The sequence below is a fragment of the Magallana gigas genome, chromosome 8 (genome assembly GCF_963853765.1).
Source record: "Magallana gigas chromosome 8, xbMagGiga1.1, whole genome shotgun sequence".
In the NCBI taxonomy this organism is placed as follows: domain Eukaryota; kingdom Metazoa; phylum Mollusca; class Bivalvia; order Ostreida; family Ostreidae; genus Magallana; species Magallana gigas.
In genome coordinates, this window is record NC_088860.1 from 24,988,478 (window position 1) to 25,010,863 (window position 22,386).

At 32.9% G+C, this 22,386-nt stretch overlaps 1 protein-coding gene across 2 annotated transcripts; it reads left to right on the top strand.

Moving 5' to 3' along the window:
* The first annotated feature begins 810 nt into the window (after window positions 1–810).
* LOC105344232 (fibronectin type 3 and ankyrin repeat domains 1 protein) lies at window positions 811–21,253 on the top strand. 2 transcript variants are annotated; one of them, XM_034473822.2, is made up of 11 exons: window positions 811–958; window positions 3,357–3,522; window positions 6,089–6,213; window positions 9,321–9,402; window positions 16,101–16,175; window positions 16,717–16,737; window positions 18,342–18,407; window positions 19,228–19,442; window positions 19,777–19,949; window positions 20,421–20,465; window positions 20,788–21,253. In XM_034473822.2, exons 1-11 carry the CDS (start codon window positions 952–954, stop codon window positions 20,857–20,859), a joined length of 1,047 nt encoding a protein of 348 aa, XP_034329713.2. In that variant the 5' UTR covers window positions 811–951; the 3' UTR covers window positions 20,860–21,253. The 2 variants fall into 2 exon arrangements, with proteins under 2 accessions (XP_034329713.2, XP_034329715.2); XM_034473824.2 differs by lacking the exon at window positions 16,717–16,737.
* Window positions 21,254–22,386: the final 1,133 nt, after the last annotated feature.

Here is a 22,386-nt window from a genome sequence, read left to right on the forward strand (position 1 = left end):
GTACTTTTTGAAAATGTTGCTATACGCATACGCCAGTTCAAATCAATAAAATCCAGGGATCATTGATGTGGGAGGAAGCCAGAGTACCCCGAGAGAACTCACGTATTAAAGCGGGGGACCGCCGTCCCCTGTCACATACAACCGCTGTAAATCATGGGGACCGAACTCGGGTTACAGCGAGTTCCACTCCAGTAATTGGACAAATTAATTTAATTACATAACTTAAAAACATTCATTTTACGTTGATCAGGACAAACGACTCGTATAGTTTATGCTTCATACATTATATAAGTACAAAAGATTAGGGTAAATTCGTGAACGTTTTCACAACATGTCGCGAAATTTATGTGTTTGTTTGATTTTTGTGTGTGTAATATTGCGTGAATTACTCGTTTAATCGCGAAAACAAAGTGTTTTACCGCACGCCTTAAATATAAAAGTGATTTTGACACAAAGAGGCCTCCATACTAAACAGGTTTCTTTCTGTTTAAAGAATGTTTTTAAATACTTCTGAATTTTAATGAAGAATATTTGAAAATGACATCTCTTCATTTTATATGGTGATAAATAAGGACGAAAGGCGCTTTGTAATTGGGGAGGGGGGGGGGGGGAATGCATTCTATGTACGAGTTGTTTGAATTTCGTAAGTACTAAAAATTATCTCCATTTATAAGAGAGCATTAGAGTGGAAAGACCGCTTACTGACGACAACATTCCAACTCTGGATAAGTTTGTGTGAAGTTTGTATTTCTTCTTGAGGAATTTAATTTCCAAATCATTCTATGTACGAATGCATTCTATGTACGAGTTGTTTGAATTTCGTAAGTACTAAAAATTATCTCCATTTATAAGAGAGCATTAGAGTGGAAAGACCGCTTACTGACGACAACATTCCAACTCTGGATAAGTTTGTGTGAAGTTTGTATTTCTTCTTGAGGAATTTAATTTCCAATGCCACGTAAGTTTAGATAGACACGATTATGTTGTTTGAAATTTTACGTCAATTTATTGGAGCACAGACGATAAATTAAGATTTGTTTACTGTTGACAGGAAGTTCTGCTCTGATCAAATTCTTATAGTAAACACGTTTTTATGACATTTCTTCTTTTCTTGTATATCTTACCTTTTTGTGCTGTAAATATGAATTAACGTATTTCTTATGACATGTTTACTTGACATTATGCTGTAATGGACCGATGGTCTAACCAAACAAACTAGACAGTTACCCCCCCCCCCCCCCCCCCAACCATCCCCCATTTTCATTCATATTTGCTTTCCCCGAGTCAATGGATTTCAAGAATGATTATTTTATTGCTTATTTTATAGATGAAACAATTTAAAAGTTAGGATCAATTGCAAAATAATAGTGCAATATGATACATTTATAAATTAAAAAATGTTTAAAAATATTTGTTGTATGCTTACACATGATGCATTCCTATATCAGTATATGGGGTCTTATATTGCAAACAGGTTATTACATTATATTAGGTTATTATATTATAAGGTTTTTATAATTAGATTTATATTATTATTCGTTGGGATAATGGATCCCGTTATAATACACTTCTATGAAGTTTATTATAGAATTTTTATGTTAAGTTTGATTTTTAAGTGAATTAAGACTAACTCTTTCCTTAAGAACCTTCAAAATAAGCAATGCCAGATGGTAAAATGATGATTGTCTATTGTTTGATTAAATTAAGAAAAGAAAGAAATTGAAAATTAACTTAAAATAATGAACTTAAATGTCATGAAAACTAATACATGTACTGGTAGATCATACCAGTACTTTTTTCTAAGAAAGAAGATCTGTTTATCATTTGAATAACAATCTAATATGTATCTAGATAATTATTCATTATTTACCGAACAATCACGAACCCAAGTTGACATCAGACAGTAGAATTTATTTATGAATACAATTTAAATAGCAGGACATTAATGTATATAGAGTTCAGTGCCCTGTCAACTGGTGCAGATATACATGTATATTAAAAAAACTGAAAGCCACTCAATCAGCCAAAAACTTTACGCTTTGTATTGCACACCCCTAAAAAACCCCACCAAACTTGCAGTTAAAAAATGCGTAGTTGATCAGTTCAGCAAAACAACCAATTTATTTTATTGAATTGGACCAACAGATCAATCACGATTCAAAAGTCTGGAGTCTCAAAATAAGAGGATAAACACACAATCATGGGAAACAAGCCGCTGATAAGAGCTGACATTAAGATACTGGAATCAAGGTGCCGGGTATCCATGCATTTGTTTTTGGAGATAACCAGTGATTGCGATCATTTCCGCTACAAATGAGGAGATCCTATCAGTGCCGTCTGCCGTTCAATTAGTTCAAGCATTGTCCTTGGGACGATAAAGGCACTCTTGCATTGACATGTTTTTTTTGCTTTTACATGTATTATGATTATAGGAAATTAAGAATTCATGTTGAATTAATAATTGATTTGTATAGCTACAATCATACATTGAATAAGTGCTCGATATTACTTTCATTAAATTTGATATTGTTTTTACCGAAACTAAATTACCAGATTGATGAAAGTTGCTATTAATAAGAAGTAAATAGATTTATACATATATTGTATCGTCTTTGATTTTCCATTTCAAGTACAATGTATTGGTTGAACAGTTTTCCTATGTTTGATTTGGTAAACACCAAACTTTAAACTCATAAGATGACATTTAAATAAGGAAAGATTTCACACTTCATTCCAAGTATCAACGGGTGATCAGAATGCGTTTTAGTATGCCTTTGATCTTGTGGCAGCACTTAATTTTTTTTCTTGTATCAATTTGAAATTTTTGTCAGGTTAATAAAGACTAACAAATACATTGATCACAGATTATATAATCAGGTGCAGATATTTTTCTCTTGCTTTTAAAAAGAGGCTTATGGCTCTAAAATAAGGAATAAAAAATTGAGTGATTTTTGTACACTGTACTATTGTTGGTGTTCTCCTTTTCCACACTTTAAAGTAATTTTTTTTTATCAAAAAGATTTATATTGCGTTAAAATTACAGGTTCAATTAGAATTTTTTTTAAAATACCGGTATCGATATGTAAGCTAGGGCAAAGGGCTGAAATTCGGACCTGTAAGAAAATCACCGACAAGAGATAGATCTCTCTGTTACAGTGTCATATAATATGTGTAATATATCACAGTGTTGATCACAGATTACATATACATGTATCTATCCGTTGCAGTGTTAATTACGTATGCATGTAATATATCTATCCATTGACCATTGCAGTGTTGATTACCGATTACGTGTAATATATCTCTCTGTTACAGTGTTGATCACAGATTACGTGTCTCATATCTATCTTTTACAGTGTCTCGTCCCCCTCCCCCAGTGGTAGGAAAGGTCACCCATTACAGTATAGAGTTGTTCTGGAATGAGGCACTGGACAAAGCTAAAGAGGAGGCTGGGGGGAAGGAGATGGTGAAGGTGTGTCTACAGGAGCAGGACAGACACAACTCATGGGGCAACGTGTACACGTAAGTATCAATTATACAGGACAGACACAACTCATGGGGCAACGTGTACACGTAAGTATTGATTATACAGGACAGACACAACTCATGGGGCAACGTGTACACGTAAGTATAGATTATACAGGACAGACACAACTCATGGGGCAACGTGTACACGTAAGTATAGATTATACAGGACAGACACAACTCATGGGGCAACGTGTACACGTAAGTATAGATTATACAGGACAGACACAACTCATGGGGCAACGTGTACACGTAAGTATAGATTATACAGGACAGACACAACTCATGGGGCAACGGGTACACGTAAGTATTGATTATACAGGACAGACACAACTCATGGGGCAACGTGTACACGTAAGTATAGATTATACAGGACAGACACAACTCATGGGGCAACGTGTACACGTAAGTATAGATTATACAGGACAGACACAACTCATGGGGCAACATGTACAAAAATACTTAATTCCATGATCCCATCTTTTTGTATCAAAATGCAAGAATATATATAAAATTTGTGAGTGCCAAAGTTTTGTTGTAAATGCATAAAGCTCCATCACAACTGTCAAATAACTGATTTCAATATAAGCACAAATTTGTTAAAAGTGTAAACAGTATAACCATATTTCACTGTTTTCACAAAGATGAATTATTTGGTCTTCAAAATTGGCGTCTCTTTGTGTAAGGCCCTAGCTAGCTGCACTAGCATACACACGGAAGGATTTGACTAACCAAGCCAAGGCTAACAATGACATCATCTTGCCCCATGATAAATAAATCTGAACACTGTTATTATGATAACCCAATACCCCATTGCCATCCCTATAGTCATGTCCTCACTTTTGAAAGGCGTAAAGGTAAATCCAGGGATTTATTTTCAAGTACTTTGCATGTATTTGTTAGACTTGGAGGTTTAAAGAAATTTGGAATAAAAGTATTTCCCCCCCCCCTTCTAATAGACCACTCTTTGAATTTGTCCTTTGGATCTTTTCTGTAAATCATTTTAATGGAATGTTACAAAACCTTACCGATCTCATGCATTGTGATATCTTAAGACAATACTTTTAAAGTAACAAAAAAAAAAAAGGATTTTGCGTAGTTGGTAATGGTATGTGTGATAAATAACTGCATGAGACTCTGTCAAATGCCAGTATACTAGCTGGTAAATAGGAAATGAAATGCATTTTAAATGCTTTCAGGTTGACTTGTTTACTATACATGTATGGGTATTATTAATGTTCATTTGTGATATGTAGATACAAGAAATTACTGTGGAAAAAATTTATCGAATCTTAGACCTCCTTTTTTTAATGAGGTTGTCCTATTAAAATACACATGTACAGTTTTACAGCATTGAATTAAGATAACACTGAGGTTTAATGAAGAGTTTATGTGATTTTGAATGGCTGTATATAGCCTAGTAATTGGACATGACAGCTGATAGCATTCTATTTGGCCTTGTACAATATATATCATTGTTATGCATTTTCCAATTGATCAAAGTTTAACAATTTATGTGCCATTATGACAAGAGGAGGCGTGAAAGAGAGAGAGAGAGAGGGAGAGAGAGAGAGAGAGAGAGAGAGAGAGAGAGAGAGAGAGAGAGAGAGAGAGAGATTCTATTATTTGTTTACTATTTGTCTTAGTAGCACATTTAATTTGTGGGTACTATAAGTGTTTTCTTTTCCCTTTTCCCTATCGGATACACCATCTTTGATCTGCCCGGCATCCAGCTGAGTCTGTGTGTGTTACCTGTATACAGGTGTACTCTTGGAATGGCATTGATGGATCCGATCATTGCCAGTCACTGGTCAATGAAATTACACAATGTTTGAGCTGACTGTTTGATCAGTGTTGACAATTCAAAAGTATGGATACTAATTTTCTCATTTGATATTTGTTGCCAGATTATTACCGATAGCATGATTAGCTGACATTTTTGCAAATGAGCTGTGTTGATAAGGTGGAGGTTGTACTTTAGGTAGCTCCTTGTCTGTAGATATTTGAACTACAGGTACACTGAAATAGACAAATTGATATTTTATTGAATTGACATAAACTATTGCGTAACAATCAAATGGTACATGTACTAGTACATGTACAGCTTTCAGGTGTTACTGAGTGCTGCTTGTTGGTCTTTTATTATATAATACAGCTTTACTCCCCAGTGTTAGTTCATTCTTTTCAGCTTATTAGTACTTTGATGATGTTTAGAGCTTGTTGTGTTCCTACATTATTGTTCTCCTCATATGAACTGAATGAGAGAAAGTCCATAATTATCTAAATCTGTGTGTCATTCAATTTCTTGCACATGTATGTTTGTCAAATTATAACATGTGCATGCATGGTGTTAAACTCACCAGCAAGTGGTACATCTCTGGAAAAAAATATGTTCAGGCATGCTGCAAAGATAATCGCTGATTGAAGTACTGCACTAGCTGTGCATTTTGTTAGGAAGTCGAATGATGTGTATCTTCAGATAAATAATCATAGAGAATTTTTATATCTGATATCATCCAATCATATATATACTGATGTGTTGTTGTTGTTTTTTTTGTTTTAGGGGCTATGCACATTCACACACAGTCACAGGGGCGGACCCCCAGACTACATACAAATACAGAATACGCTTTATGTCCAATGCAGAAAACAGTGAATGGGGCCCACATCTAACAGTGTCCACCACTAGTAAGTACTATAGCACTACTAACATTTAACAGTCTTCACCACTAGTAAGAACTACAACACTACTAACATTTAACAGTCTTCACCACTAGTAAGTACTATAACACTATATACTAACATTTAACAGTCTTCACCACTAGTAAGTACTATAACACTATATACTAACATTTAACAGTCTTCACCACTAATAAGTACTATAACACTACTAACATTTAACAGTCTTCACCACTAGTAAGTACTATAACACTATATACTAACATTTAACAGTCTTCACCACTAGTAAGTACTACAACCCTACTAACATTTAACAGTCTTCACCACCAGTAAGTACTATAACACTATATACTAACATTTAACATTCTTCACCACTAGTAAGTACTATAACACTATATACTAACATTTAACAGTCTTCACCACCAGTAAGTACTATAACACTATATACTAACATTTAACAGTCTTCACCACTAGTAAGTACTACAATACTACTAACATTTAACATTCTTCACCACTAGTAAGTACTATAACACTATATACTAACATTTAACAGTCTTCACCACCAGTAAGTACTACAATACTACTAACATTTAACATTCTTCACCACTAGTAAGCACTATAACACTATATACTAACATTTAACAGTCTTCACCACTAGTAAGTACTATAACACTATATACTAACATTTAACAGTCTTCACCACTAGTAAGTACTACAACACTACGAACATTTAACAGTCTTCACCACTAGTAAGTATTACAACACTACTAACATTTAACAGTCTTCACCACTAGTAAGTACTATAACACTACTAACATTTAAAAGTCTTCACCACTAGTAAGTACTATAACACAATACACTAACATTTAACAGTCTTCACCACTAGTAAGTACTACAACACTACGAACATTTAACAGTCTTCACCACTAGTAAGTACTAAACATTTAACAGTCTTCACCACTAGTAAGTACTACAACCCTACTAACATTTAACAGTCTTCACCACTAGTAAGTACTATAACACTACTAACATTTAACAGTCTTCACCACTAGTAAGTACTATAACACTACTAACATTTAAAAGTCTTCACCACTAGTAAGTACTATAACACTATACACTAACATTTAACAGTCTTCACCACTAGTAAGTACTACAACACTACGAACATTTAACAGTCTTCACCACTAGTAAGCACTATAACACTACATACTAACATTTAACAGTCTTCACCACTAGTAAGTACTATAACACTATATACTAACATTTAACAGTCTTCACCACTAGTAAGTACTACAACACTACGAACATTTAACAGTCTTCACCACTAGTAAGTACTATAACACTATATACTAACATTTAACAGTCTTCACCACTAGTAAGTACTACAACCCTACTAACATTTAACAGTCTTCACCACTAGTAAGTACTATAACACTACTAACATTTAAAAGTCTTCACCACTAGTAAGTACTATAACACTAACATTTAACAGTCTTCACCACCAGTAAGTACTACAACACTACGAACATTTAACAGTCTTCACCACTAGTAAGTACTATAACACTACTAACATTTAAAAGTCTTCACCACTAGTAAGTACTATAACACTATACACTAACATTTAACAGTCTTCACCACCAGTAAGTACTACAACACTACGAACATTTAACAGTCTTCACCACTAGTAAGTACTATAACACAATACACTAACATTTAACAGTCTTCACCACTAGTAAGTACTACAACCCTACTAACATTTAACAGTCTTCACCACTAGTAAGTACTACAACACTACTAACATTTAACAGTCTTCACCACCAGTAAGTACTATAACACTATATACAATGTACTAACATTTAAAAGTCTTCACCACTAGTAAGTACCACAACACTACTAACATTTAACAGTCTTCACCACTAGTAAGTACCACAACACTACTAACATTTAACAGTCTTCACCACTAGTAAGTACTACAACACTACTAACATTTAACAGTCTTCACCACCAGTAAGTACTATAACACTATATACAATGTACTAACATTTAAAAGTCTTCACCACTAGTAAGTACCACAACACTACTAACATTTAACAGTCTTCACCACTAGTAAGTACCACAACACTACTAACATTTAACAGTCTTCACCACTAGTAAGTACCACAACACTACTAACATTTAACAGTCTTCACCACTAGTAAGTACCACAACACTACTAACATTTAACAGTCTTCACCACTAGTAAGCAGGGTTGTCTCTAAAAATTGAAGTAGAAGGGAGAAATAAAAAAGTAGAAGGGGTTCAGGGGGTCTAGCTTATAGCTAGATTGTGTTTGAAATGCAATAATAGCCGGGTAATTACGTCACTTTAGGCGGGGAAATTCCCCGCCTCCCGGGTCTTAGAGACAACCCTGAGTAAGTACCACAACACTACTAACATCTAACAGTCTTCACCACCACAAAGTACTACAGCAATCTCAGGAACACTGGCCGAAATGATAGGCTTTAATAATTTATATTTTTACATTTTCCAGTCTTTTCTGTGATTGATTGTAATGCATAGTTCGATACATTTCATCATTGATTTTTTTAATTATATATTTGTACTGTTGCTGAAAATGATATAGATACGTAAGTAATAAGGAATCTTTCTTTGAATATTATGAGATGATCAAATACGGTCAGGCATGATCAAATCTTTTGATCACCCAGACCTCATAATACTGAATGAATGATTTTTTGTTCCTTATTAGATAAACTTTTTAAACTGCATTATATATCAAGTCTATTAGAAGTTTGAGGTAATTGGTAATCAGAATGGTTTTGTTCATTTACTGTAAATTCCTTACTTAATGCGAGTACCTAATTCTGCGATTAAACCTTTTTTGTCAAATTGCGAGAATAAAAAATTTCGAATGCCAAATTTTTTTCAAAGATTCATTACCGGTAATTTTACACCTATTTGAAAAATAAAAGCAAGATTTTTAAAATCTGTGAGATGTGCTTTTGGCGATTTAACACGAATATTAATCCCTCAGGTTTAATGGAAAATCATTTTTTTTTTTCATAATTGTTGTTTTTGAAAATGTGTTTGTTTCTACAATAAGAGTGATTTTGTAGAGGAGCCATTGAATGGTGAACATCTACACCGAGCCATCATCAGGGAGGATCTGATGGAGATAGAGAGGATACTGGACACAGGGTGAGTAATACAACACAGGGCTCAGTCAATACAATACAAGGCTCAGTCAATACAACACAAGGCGCAGTCAATACAACACAAGGCTCAGTCAGTACAACTCAAGGCTCAGTCAATACAACACAAGGCTCAGTCAGTACAACTCAAGGCTCAGTCAATACAACACAAGGCTCAGTCAATACAACACAAGGCTCATTCAGTACAACACAAGGCTCAGTCAATACAACACAAGGCTCAGTCAATACAACACAAGGCTCAGTCAGTACAACTCAAGACTCAGTCAATACAACACAAGGCTCAGTCAATACAACACAAAGCTTAGTCAATACAACACAAGGCTCAGTCAATACAACACAAGGTGCAGTCAATACAACACAAGGCTCAGTCAGTACAACTCAAGGCTCAGTCAATACAACACAAGGCTCAGTCAGTACAACTCAAGGCTCAGTCAATACAACACAAGGCTCAGTCAATACAACACAAAGCTTAGTCAATACAACACAAGGCTCAGTCAATGCAACACAAGGCTCAGTCAATACAACACAAGGCTCAGTCAATACAACACAAGGCTTAGTCAATGCAACACAAGGCTCAGTCAATACAACACAAGGCTCAGTCAATACAATACAAAGCTTAGTCAATACAACACAAGGCTCAGTCAATGCAACACAAGGCTCAGTCAATACAACACAAGGCTCAGTCAATACAACACAAGGCTTAGTCAAAACAACACAAGGCTCAGTCAATACAATACAAGGCTCAGTCACACAACGATATATAGAGGAGATGCTGTATGCAGATTTTATTTTCTCTTCCATTTTATTTTTTTAACCCTCATGTTTTTTGATGAGTAAAACCGAGTCAATTAAAACATGGTATATCAAGTTTTGTATTAAATTCTAGAATCGCTGTATGAAAATTCTTTTTTCGGTGTTAGTTTAGGGGTGAAGTTGAAATCTGGCGTGCAGCTTTTTTGTCTGAATTGTACTTAATTAAAGTATGTATTTTGAGGGTTCTCATCTTCAGATTTATAGAATTAGAAATTGGAAACATAAAAAGAAATAACTATTAGCTATAATTGATCTCCCAAGGCAGTTTCTAGAGAATTTGTAAGCTTGTTTGCCAATTTGGAAAGTTTGCACCAAAGTCTGCAATGAGCAATATTGACAGTAACCACAACCACACAGAGACAAGTTCACCAAGAGGGTGAAAAGAAATGTTTAAAAGGTGCAAGTGATCAGATGACACAAAACTCTCATGTTATTCATTTTCCTGACACTTTATCACATTTAAAATCTGGTGCTATATTGCCTTGGAACAACTGTTGATTTGATCATCAAATTTTCTCGTTCCTTTTGTTAATATATTAAAGTAACATTTCAACTTTATTTGCCTTAGAGATTACCGGCCCTTCATTACAATCTGTATATAGTATCCCATTGACCTTATAACAGCAAATTGAGCTTTATCTGAAAGCCATTTAAGTTAGCCGGATATACGACAGAACCAAGGGTTTGATTTGTCCAAGATTTGATATATTTGGTGTCCGATAGGCGATAAATTTGGAATTTTTACGAGATTAGGTCCCGCCGTGGTGCACATAATTTGGAAAATGTTGATTTATGATGAATATATGGTCCATGTTAGCTCAAGTGGTAGTAAAATATTTGTTTTCCTTTTATGTGACTTTGAATATGGATGCTAATATTCATGTAAAACAATTCTCGGCTATTGATTAATGCTCAAATATTATAATGAATTTTACAGGGCAATAAAAGGTGAAGTTTACTTAAGGTTTTTTTTTTCTCTAAGATGGGTGTGTTTTTTGGTGCATTGCATGTTTTTTACCCATTGATTTTTCCCCATGCTAAGCTGGGTATACAAGCAAATGGTGCTGCATTAATTTAGAATTTCAAAAGACGTGTTGAATTGCAAAATCTAATTATAGAGATTGCATGATTGTTAGAGAATACCTGATTGTTTAAAGTTTCTTGGAGAGAATATTTATCAAAACCAACAAACAAACTTCTTAAGAATTCAATAGATTTAGCATAATGATTTGTCAGAATTTGACATTCAACAGTTTTTTTTGGTTTACTGGTATAATTGCAACAGAATGAAACGTAATTACCTATGTTATGTTACTTTAAAATTACATGCATAACAAACTGCGTTGTAGTTTTATCAGGTATAAATTTACCTGATATCCACATCAAAATATTCTCTTTCTGTGAATCAATTTAAAGAGAATTTCTCTTCATGGCCTGAATTCAGATGTTTTGCTTATTTTTGTTTATTTTTTAAAAAAACCTTTCATATAAATTTTGAAAAATGTTAATATTTTAGGAAAATAATAAGTTGATATATGGCTTGCTTGAAAACCTTTCTTTTTTCTGTTTATACTGTACAGAGTAGGTAAATTAATCTTGAAATTTGACACTATACCCATATTTATCTTTAACAATGCACTGATATTTACAAATGTATCGATTTCATATCCTAATGATCAGAGATTTGCTTTCCTTTCAGACTTATGCCTAAGTAAGTCCACAGCTGATTGTTTGATACTAGCCTAAACTGGTCGACTGACCAGTATAATTTGTTTGCATTTAACCCTGTGTGGTTGGCTAGTCAACTGAATATAACTGCTCATTTACACATCTACATTTAACAAGGCTGGGACAGGCTATAAAACCTTGTATTAAATTGTGTTTAAAAATCCACCGGGGTCGAATGAGTTTTCAAATGGTAACCCCAATCTCTTATCACCATAAGTGACCTTAATATGTTGTGCATGGAGTGTTCATTTTTCAAAAAAAAGTAACACATAACGGTTTTTTAAATGATTTGTATTTCAGATATATCCCCCCAATTCAGAATTCTATTCGGGCCATTGTTCATTAACTTTTCTGTACCAGTTTGATGTATTGTGTGCATGATGAATTGGTGATATATAAGACCGTATACATTATAACTCTATTTAGTTTGTACATACCCTAGCTTCCTCACAAAAGAGAAATTAGGGTATACAAATATATATCTTTAAAATTTGATTTCTATGTCAGTGATTCAAGCTTGATAATTTTATTAGAGCTAGGAATCTCTCTCTCTCTCTTTTTCTCTCTGAGAGACACTATCCGACAATATGTTGATTAATAAAAAAAATCATCCGTTAGAATAGATCCAGGTCCATACTTAATGTGTTTGCATCATTCACATTTTTTTTAAAAGAGATGACATCCTCTTTCTTTTCAATTGTCCCAGAGAACAAACACCATGTATCCAAATAAACAGTGCTTTCAGTTTTCTTTTTCTGGGGATGCTTAACAGGATATAGATTTCTGAAAAGCAAATTCCATGGAACTATTGAATGTATTTCATTCCCAGATGGTTATTCCTAGTCTTTCATAATGGATATCAAATTCTAGGTGTTCAAAATCAATTTCTAATTGAAATATTTGACGTCATCACGCACATTAATTGAACACAGCTGTAAAGTTGCCTGTATTGTATTTACCCATGCTGTATTTTAGGCCCTATCAATTTGGCTGTCTTTTATGAATAGAAGATATTTGGACAACCAAAAAAAAAAAAAGATCATTGTTCTTAAATACCTTCCTTCTGGTCAGTGTTGATTTACATCAAGGTTTGCAAATAAAAGTTATATGTATTACGGATAGAACTATATAAATAGATAAAGGAAATTTCGAAACTTCAAAAGCACCTCAATTAATGATTGCTCTGTAATGATGACACAAGATATTTACATTTCTACTTTATTTAAGCCCAAGAAGTTCAAAAAGTTAATTGATTTTCTGAGCCCAACTTGGTATCATGTATTTTTGACTATGAGCTTAATCTTATGCAAGCAAGGAAAATGTGATTTAAAGGTTTTCAATTGATACATGTAATTAGAAAACTTTATTTATTAAAAGAAGATATTTTGAGGTGCAATACCCGTCTTACAAAAAAAACAACTCTTACTGGTATAAACTATATGCACTATCGATCCTTTACAAAATGGTCCTGTTTGAGGCAATTTCTGTCCAATTTTGTCCATCAATGTCGTCTGAAAGATGTGAATTTCAATAACTGGTATAATTTAGATTTTATTAAGAAAACTAATAATAATAGCACAAATCATTTGATAAGTTTCAGTTATTCTAAACATTTTAAAATGGTACCTGGTATACAAAGAAGTAATGGGCTTTGAATCAATAGATTAAAGAGGACTTAACTATTATAATATTGTCCTAAACTAATGAAGTTTTCCTGTTGAATGTTATGTAACACGTATGAAGAAAGTTAATTAAGATACATGTATGTTTGCCATGCACACTTATCATAGACACCAATGAAACATGCTGCATAAAACTTAGCAACAGCTTTTATTGACATTGGAATTGATTACTCTTAAGTAAGAAGCATGTGACTGCACTAATTGAATGGCAAAATGAATTGTTCTTCTTTAAGCGTTTGAACTAACAACCTTTGAAATTCAAATAGCCAAAACGTACCACCAAATTATAAATGCACTGAATGATATGAGTTCCAGCTGTACGATTAAAATCTTAGTATCCTAGTATACATGATATGCTGAATGATTTTAATATGAAATTATTATTGGTTAGTGGAATAAGAGAAGCGAATATAGATTATCATGTTAGATATTGCTTATCATTCATATAGGAAAAAATCATATATTCATGTCAATTGCCAGTTTTGAAATGTATGACAATACCGCCATTGAATTTCTGTCTCCCATTGTTGAGACTTCACTCAGATCCACGTTTACTTTTTTCATTTTTCGTGATTGTGTATTGAAATGTCTTTATCCATACATCAAGGCTGTTTATTCTATGAATCTCATAACTATATCAATAATCGGCAGGTCCAGAATTTAGTGCCGCGTCAAATTACGGGCTACCCTATAATCACCCTCTTTTTTACCATTGTTGATTGGTAAACGGGATTAATATGTTTGCACAGATAGTTTGATCTTTACAGGTATTCAGCTCCTCTTTGTTTACCTATTCAACACCTTGTTTAATTCCATCTTCAAACCCGGGGCTCCCGACGACGACCTTTGCATTTCTCCTTTTACACCCAGTTAAAGCAAACTTGGTCTACTATGGGAATTTACCCATTTATATGTACATGCATATTTCTTTTAATATGCCTTATAATAAGCCCTGTCTTTAAAAAAAATATCTATTTCATGATGTGGAAAGATTGGTATACGAATATCAATTATTGATAGGTGTCAGTAAAATTCATTGCGTACAGAGGCGAATCAATACTACATAGATGCTAGGGAAAGAGAGAAAAACTTGTGTGTTGTAAATAATCCAGATGATTCTCTATCCAAGCAGGAAATGCAATAACACACAGGGAGTTAAGGCCAAAGGAATAAAACGTTAATTCTGGTATTGGGTGACAACCGTGTGATGGCACTTTAATGAAATATTTATCTCATATAAAAGTTTATTTTCTTTTTTCATATTATGTTAAAGGCATCACAAAAAAACCCCCACCTGCCTGGTGCATTTAGGTACTTTGAGTTGAACATGCAGGTAATAAAATAAGCAAAATCCGGGATGGCTGGGTTCAAGATGGTTGCACCTGTGTAGCCTTGGCTCTGCGATTTTGATTGACTCTAACCTATAGGCTACATAGAAAATTGTATTACCTTAAATTTTAGTGCTAAATATCAGATTCTAGATGGCTACCATAGTTACCACTTTGCATCAAATATGATATTTACAGTAGTTGGTAATACATGTATATTCGTCAACTGGTATATTGCCATGATTTGCATGAATATTTCAACTGAACCACCTCCCCCCCCCCCCAAAAAAAAAAATAAATAAATAAATTGTGTCACTTTATATGTGTCTTTTAATTCCAACTTCAAATCAGAACCTTTATTATTGTTTTTTTTTTAATGTATATTAATTATCAATAAAAATGCATATAATGCTAATTAAAATTCCTGTTATGTATAATATGATAATTTGTTTCAGTACTCAGTTTTATACCGGTAATAGATTCATTCAGAGGTATAAATACTGCATTAGAAAATATTAATATTATTGATCAAAGTTATTGAAATTTATTTTGGTAAAAGTCTAGGATCTATATTTGGGAGTTTATTCTAGAACTTCATGTGGACCAAATAATTTTCACCATTAAAACTGAAATTAGTCTGAATTTTTTCCTCTCCAGAAACACGACTTTTGTCCTGCAGACAAAAAACTTTTTATTGACAAATGTTTAACTGACAAAGATGATTTTCAATTACCGGTATCAGCAAAATAAATGACACTTTAAGATATTCATTAAATAAATAGTTTATTAGTTTTTGAATCAGACTCTGGACCTAATTTATTAAACATAGCTAGGCTCCTCTCAGCAGGGCATTAGTAATTGAAAACTCAGTCTGATATTTTATGGTCATAAAAACGGCAAAAGAACTCAATCCCGCTCTGTTGGTCAGGGAAATCATCAGAATGGGAATGGCGGGCTATATAGCTAATTAATGAATACAATTCTTATAATCAATATTTTGTTTCATGCACAAATTCTAAACTGTCAGAAGGATTGAATTATAATGGTGATGAATATTTTAGCACTGTTCTTCTTTATTTACATGTATAATGTCAATTGTTCAGATTTTGATGTGCCTTGTTTTCATATTTCAGAGATGTTCCCATTGATGTTCCAGACAAATATGGCTTTACTGGACTCATGCAGGCCTCTCAGAAAGGATATACAGAGTATGTCTGTTGCATATGCCTTATGGTTTTAAATAATTTTTAACACCATCCCCTCCCATTTCCCAATTCTATGAATCCACAACAAGGTACCTGTATTGCATCTTATGATTATTTAATTACCCTCTCTCATTGTGTTTCATTGTTACATAGCATGAACCATGCCAAAAAGAGGTTTTTCTTTCTTTTATGTTTGTGTTCAAATTTACTGAAAGAATAAAATACATACCTTATATTCTCTGTATTAAGCACTAAGGTCTCTTAGAAAATTGCAATATGGGGTGGTTTTTATATTCTTTTTTTCAGTTTGATAAAATAATTTAATTAAGAAACAAATACATGTACCAGTAATTTTGATTATATAAAGAAGAAGGCGATGTTCAGTATTTTTTGACTGTATGATAAAAAATTATGTATGTTTAAAGGCAGAAATATATTCAGTCACTTCATATAAATATAATAACTAATTGCTAACCAATTGGTAATTCTATGGCTATGATATAAGAATCATTACATGTATGAGCATCTGGTGATTCTGTCACAGGAAAGATTTCGGAGCAGAAAGGTAAATTTTGGTCATGTCTTTCTTAGCAAGCAAGCTTCCTGCATTTGCAATGTACAATTTGTGTCACATGTCAACTTGGTGAGGAGAATGAGGTATATTTTGTACATACATAAAACAGTGCTTGTCTGCCTTCATTAGAAAAGTATTGGGTTAAATTGACTTGAAAATATGTCTGAGGTGATTAAGGTAGAAATAGTACCGGTACAAAAAATGTTACTGACTGTCTCAGGGTATCAGGTTTTTTAAAGATGGTTTGTTCAAGGTACATGTATTAAAACACATACAATGTACATGTTAGTCTGGCTATTGGGTATTCATGATAGGAGCAAATGAGTTAGATTTTGTACATATCGGTAGTTGTTTTATGGTTGTCTTTTTGGATACTGGTAATGAGGGTTTATAAGACTGAAGAACCAGGTAAATGAGGTTAATTTTGTACTTAGCTGGTATATGGACTGGTGGAAAGTACTGTGTTTGAGGGAGCTAAGGAAGATTTTGTATGCTTTTATTGGTACAGTTTACTTTTTCATCTTGGTGTTATGTTGAGGTGATGAGAATTTACTCTGTATTAAACTGTACATGAAACATTATCTAGCAAATTACTGGGTTATTCCAAAGGCCCAATAACTTTTCTCCGAATTATACATATATATATATATGGAACAAAATGATATTACTGGGTATGTTGTACATATAACAATCAAAATGACATTAAACTGGAATGAAAATTATATATTAATAATCAGTGTCTGTATTGATGAATTTAGCCCTGTTTTCTGTATGTAACAGTAATAGTGTGTGTGTATATATATATATATATAATTTAGATATCCAAATAAAATAAAAAGTTTTATATATATATATATATATATATATATATATATATATATATATATATATATATATATATATATATGTGTGTGTATATATATATATATATATATATATATATATATATATATATATATATATATATATATATATATATATATATATATATATATATATATATATAGACACACACACACATTGGTACTTTTCATTGTGCGCAGGTTAAAATACTGGTATATATATATATATATATATATATATATATATATAAATATATATATATATATAGACACACACACACACACACATTGGTACTTTTCATTGTGCGCAGGTTAAAATACTGGTATTAAATCAGGTATGCAGGTACGCGACAGTATTTGGGTGGCAGAAATGTAAGCACTTGTCAGTTGCATGCCTGCCTTTGTGTAAACTAAGATTAAGTCAAAATGACTTTGAATACATCAATCTATTTGAATCTGTTTGATGACATTTTGGTGCTTGAAACCTCTGACTTGGGTGCATGATTCAGACTGCCTTATAGTGCTTATAGCGTGAAAGTTTATAGAAACATGAATTATTTAATGTTAAATATTGGGTTTACAGGCAAAAAGTTATGTAACAACTCTTTTTTTTAAGCCTCATAGTATTTAAAGATATATAAAAGTGGCTAGGAAATTCTGGCTACTGTGAAATGTGGCCACATTTATGAATACAGCTATTGAGTATCAGATTTTTTTTTATCGTTTTATATAATTTATCATCTTATATTTCAGCATTATGGAGATTCTTATCAGACATGGTGCAGACGTCAATGCAAAAAATGATTCAGGCAAAACAGCGTAAGTGCATATTACGTAAAAAAGACAAGAAATCGAATGACATAAAAGACACCGAATTAAATAACATCAAGAAAAAAAGCCCTGAAGAGAGAAGCGACACTATTGCATTGCACTCTTATGCATTGTAATCAATGATCATTCAGTTTTTAAAGGCCAGAAGAATTTCTTTTTAAAAGACCGAGATTAATATATATCATTAACAGGCTAACAGCGCCCACATATCATATGACCATTCCATTTTATCTAATTATCCTGGCTGATAATGCGCAGTGCAATCCATTTTTTAAAAAGAAGGTTTTTTTTAGAGTACAGTTCATAATCAAAATGCGTGTGCACTTTCCATATCCAACTGAAATTAAATTTACCAATTTTATTATTGTGATGTGATCTGTAGTTCAGCCCTTCCCTTTAAGGACTGTTTTTATGAACACATGAAATCCTGCATGTTAATTATACATCATACGTTCAATTGCTCTGTGAAAATAATTATATGTATCATGCATGCTTATAAATATACACATTGTCAATTAGAATACAGCAGATCTTATTATATCATTTTCAAAAGATTAACCTTTAAAAAAACCCACCATTTTCATGCTATAATTCTTAATTTCATGCCACTAATTCTGCTTGTGTAAAGTTTTTATCCATGCAGCTATCATGTAAAAGATTTTCCCTGACTTTAAATCCTATCTGACACATTTGCATTAAAGCAGAGACAACTCTACCTTTGATTTTAAATCACCCTCTGACAGTAAGGGAGTTAAAACTCTGCATACAGTACAATCATTATCATTATGTATTGTTACACATTGAACAGGTTGATGCTGGCCTGTTTTGCGGGTCAGTTTGACGCAGTGAAGCTTCTTCGGAGCCACGGGGCGAGGTACGACGACTATGACCGCGGGGGCTCCACCCCCATACACTGGGCGGTGGACGGGGGCAATGTCCGCCTCATTGAGTGGATCATCAAGGACGGTGCTGATGTCAACCTGAGGGACCACTCCCACGGGTGGACCCCTCTCATTAGATGTGGTGGGTGTCTTAGTATTAATAACATCTCATTACCGGTAGGTGTGGTGGGTGCCCCAGTATTTAGATTTTAGTACATTATTTGGAATTTTTTATTTGATGGTTGGAGCTAAGTTTGAATTAAATACGATAGTATTCTATCGCAATGAAATGATAATTATAATCACACGTGGATAACGTGAGGTGAGGTGGATTTTGTGGGACCGGTTTAGAATGTGGAAATTATAAGCATATTAATATAGCTTATCAAACTGCAAACACTACATTTAAAATAGTGGACATTTTTAAAAATAATTTACAGCTGAATTATAGATATCTATTTGTGATATCTTTACAGCTTCAGTGAATGGTAATCGTAATGTGGCCTTGACCCTTCTGGTATGTGGAGCCCTGGTCAATGTCCAGGATAAGGACGGAAAGACGGCACTAATGGTAGCCATCATTAACGGGCATCAGGAACTGGTGGAGCTGTTGCTACAGAAGAACGCAGATATCACTGTCAAAAACCTGGTCGGTTCTTAAAAAGTTTCAGCATATTACCAAATTTATTTAAATTTTTTTTTATTCTAATTGCTACAAGCTTTTTTATTATTGATAAAAATGTTTTAAAATATAAATTTAGTTCATGTATAATACAAGTATTGCTTTTCTCAATTGCAAGTGTCAAAAGGAAAATCGGTTTGCTTGATATAAAATTTGAATTTCATCCAACTTTAATCTATTTATGAGGGCAAATTATATTATGTGCCATAATGTAAGAAAATAAAATCATAAGAAATTGAATTGATTCATGTAGCCATCAATTTTATATGCATATGATAAATTCGACAATTTAGGATTTAAGGCTTGTGTAATGATGTATTTTTTTTTTATTTTTGAGTTCGAAAGTAAGGAATTAGTCATTATATAGTCAAATCTTGATTATTACCTACTATTTTATGAATTAATAACGTCTCTTAAAACTCCTGTTTTCATTTCTAGTATGGTAAAACTGCCTATGAAATGGCCCATTCCATGGAACGAAGGGTAAGAGAATAAATTAAGCTCTAAATCATCTGAAACAATGCATTTTCCCTGGGGAAAACAACTATAGTGATGGCAATGGCTTTGTCGTTAATATTCTTATCAAGCCCATTTCCTATCAATTTGTCATGTTTTGTACATTATCTGAAATTAATTGCCAAACACAATCTGTGCTCTATGATGGGATTTCTCATCAAAGGTGTTATTGGAAAAAGCTGCTCAACAGAATCTTTTGTGATGAAATATAATCAGTACAGAGGGGTTAATTCGACTAGAAATCAATATTCGATTCCCTTTATAGCCATGGCTCTTTAATATATTGCAGAAAATCGCGCGCACAATCGAAGACTACGTACAGAGCAAAGGCATTAAGGTGAAAGGAGCCATTTTAGCGTAATGGTCAGCGAAACTGATGTTGCAGATGTAGATGTACACACCACACATTATACCAATTATGGAGAAAAAAAGCCAAGCCGGATATTACAGAGAGGATTGAGTTTAACAGAGAATGGAGTCGTTGTCTGACGTAGCCTTAGATTTCAGTTTATCTTAGATGTGATACACAAGCACAGAAGAGAGTTTTGACGTTTAAGATAATTTTTAAGTTATGATATAAAATATAATTAGACTGTTATAAATAATTGTTAAGTGTTTGAAAATATGAATGAGATTTTGTGTGAGAAACAAAATTTAAAGATTCTGTCTGTTGGTAGTTTGTTTGTTTTGAAAACCAAGTACATGTATGTGTTAATTATTAACATAGTACCAGATAATACCATTAGCTTTTTTTTTTTAAGAAAAAAAACCCCAACACTTTGTCATTTGATATGATATGCACTTTGTGTTCACAAGAAGCAAAATCTCTTTGTCTGTGTGTCAAATTCTGAAATGCAGGCAATTTTCACATCCAATTACATGTATTATACACTTATATGTAAATTTCAACTGCAAGATTAGTAATTTTTGTTCATTAAAGAATTGATTAAGACACTCAACCTTTTTTCATTAAAAAAAAAAAATAAGAACATCTTTTAAAGTTTAAATTTTGTTATCTTTTAAAGTTTAAATTTTGTTATAACACTTTTATATGAAGCAATATGCAAATACTTTGATGCACACAGATTCAAAAAAACTTATTCCACATATGCAAGATATATTATAAATGTGATGCAATATCAATAGATTGTCATTTTGTAATTTAGACGGAATGTTTGACTTAGTTTGTTGTCGATTGCATTGTAATGTTCGTCATTGTGCAATTCACCCGTCTTACAGTTGTACTGGTCATTATCATTATGTTACATCCTGAATTCCAACCTGCAACCACATTCAGGTAGAAAATGGTTTTAATTTTCATGAAATATTTATTTTTTCCGTCCATTTATACTATAAAAACTTATGAACTCGCATAATCATATGTAGTCACTTTCCTCCGTCCAATTTCTTTACTGTCGAAAGCGAGTTCATATATTTACACCCTTGTCATATGCATTATAACATCCAAACCCAAGTCTTAATTATTTTATTGTTTTGCATAGAATTTATTTTCTGCTTTAAGACTGGATTTTTCTCTCCGTTTTTGAAGATTTTAACCTAGAAAATTGTTATGCATTTTTTTAAGGAACCAATTTGAAAATAACACTGTCTTTTAAATCAAAATTAAAGTGCTTTAAAGATTGTGCTTTCTTTTACAGCTACAGATTTTCAATATGTCAAACAGTGCTTTATACACGTATTTTGCCTTGTTTTCCCCCTTTGTTTAAAAGTGTAATTAATCTCGTGATCTTAGACTGATTCTAGATACCAGAGGTCAAGTTGTGATCATTTATTTTTGTTATGGTAAGTATTTGCAGAGATATTATTTTAATAACTTATATGTAAAATGTTTAATCAAATAAATTAGACACTCATTTTTAGCATTTGT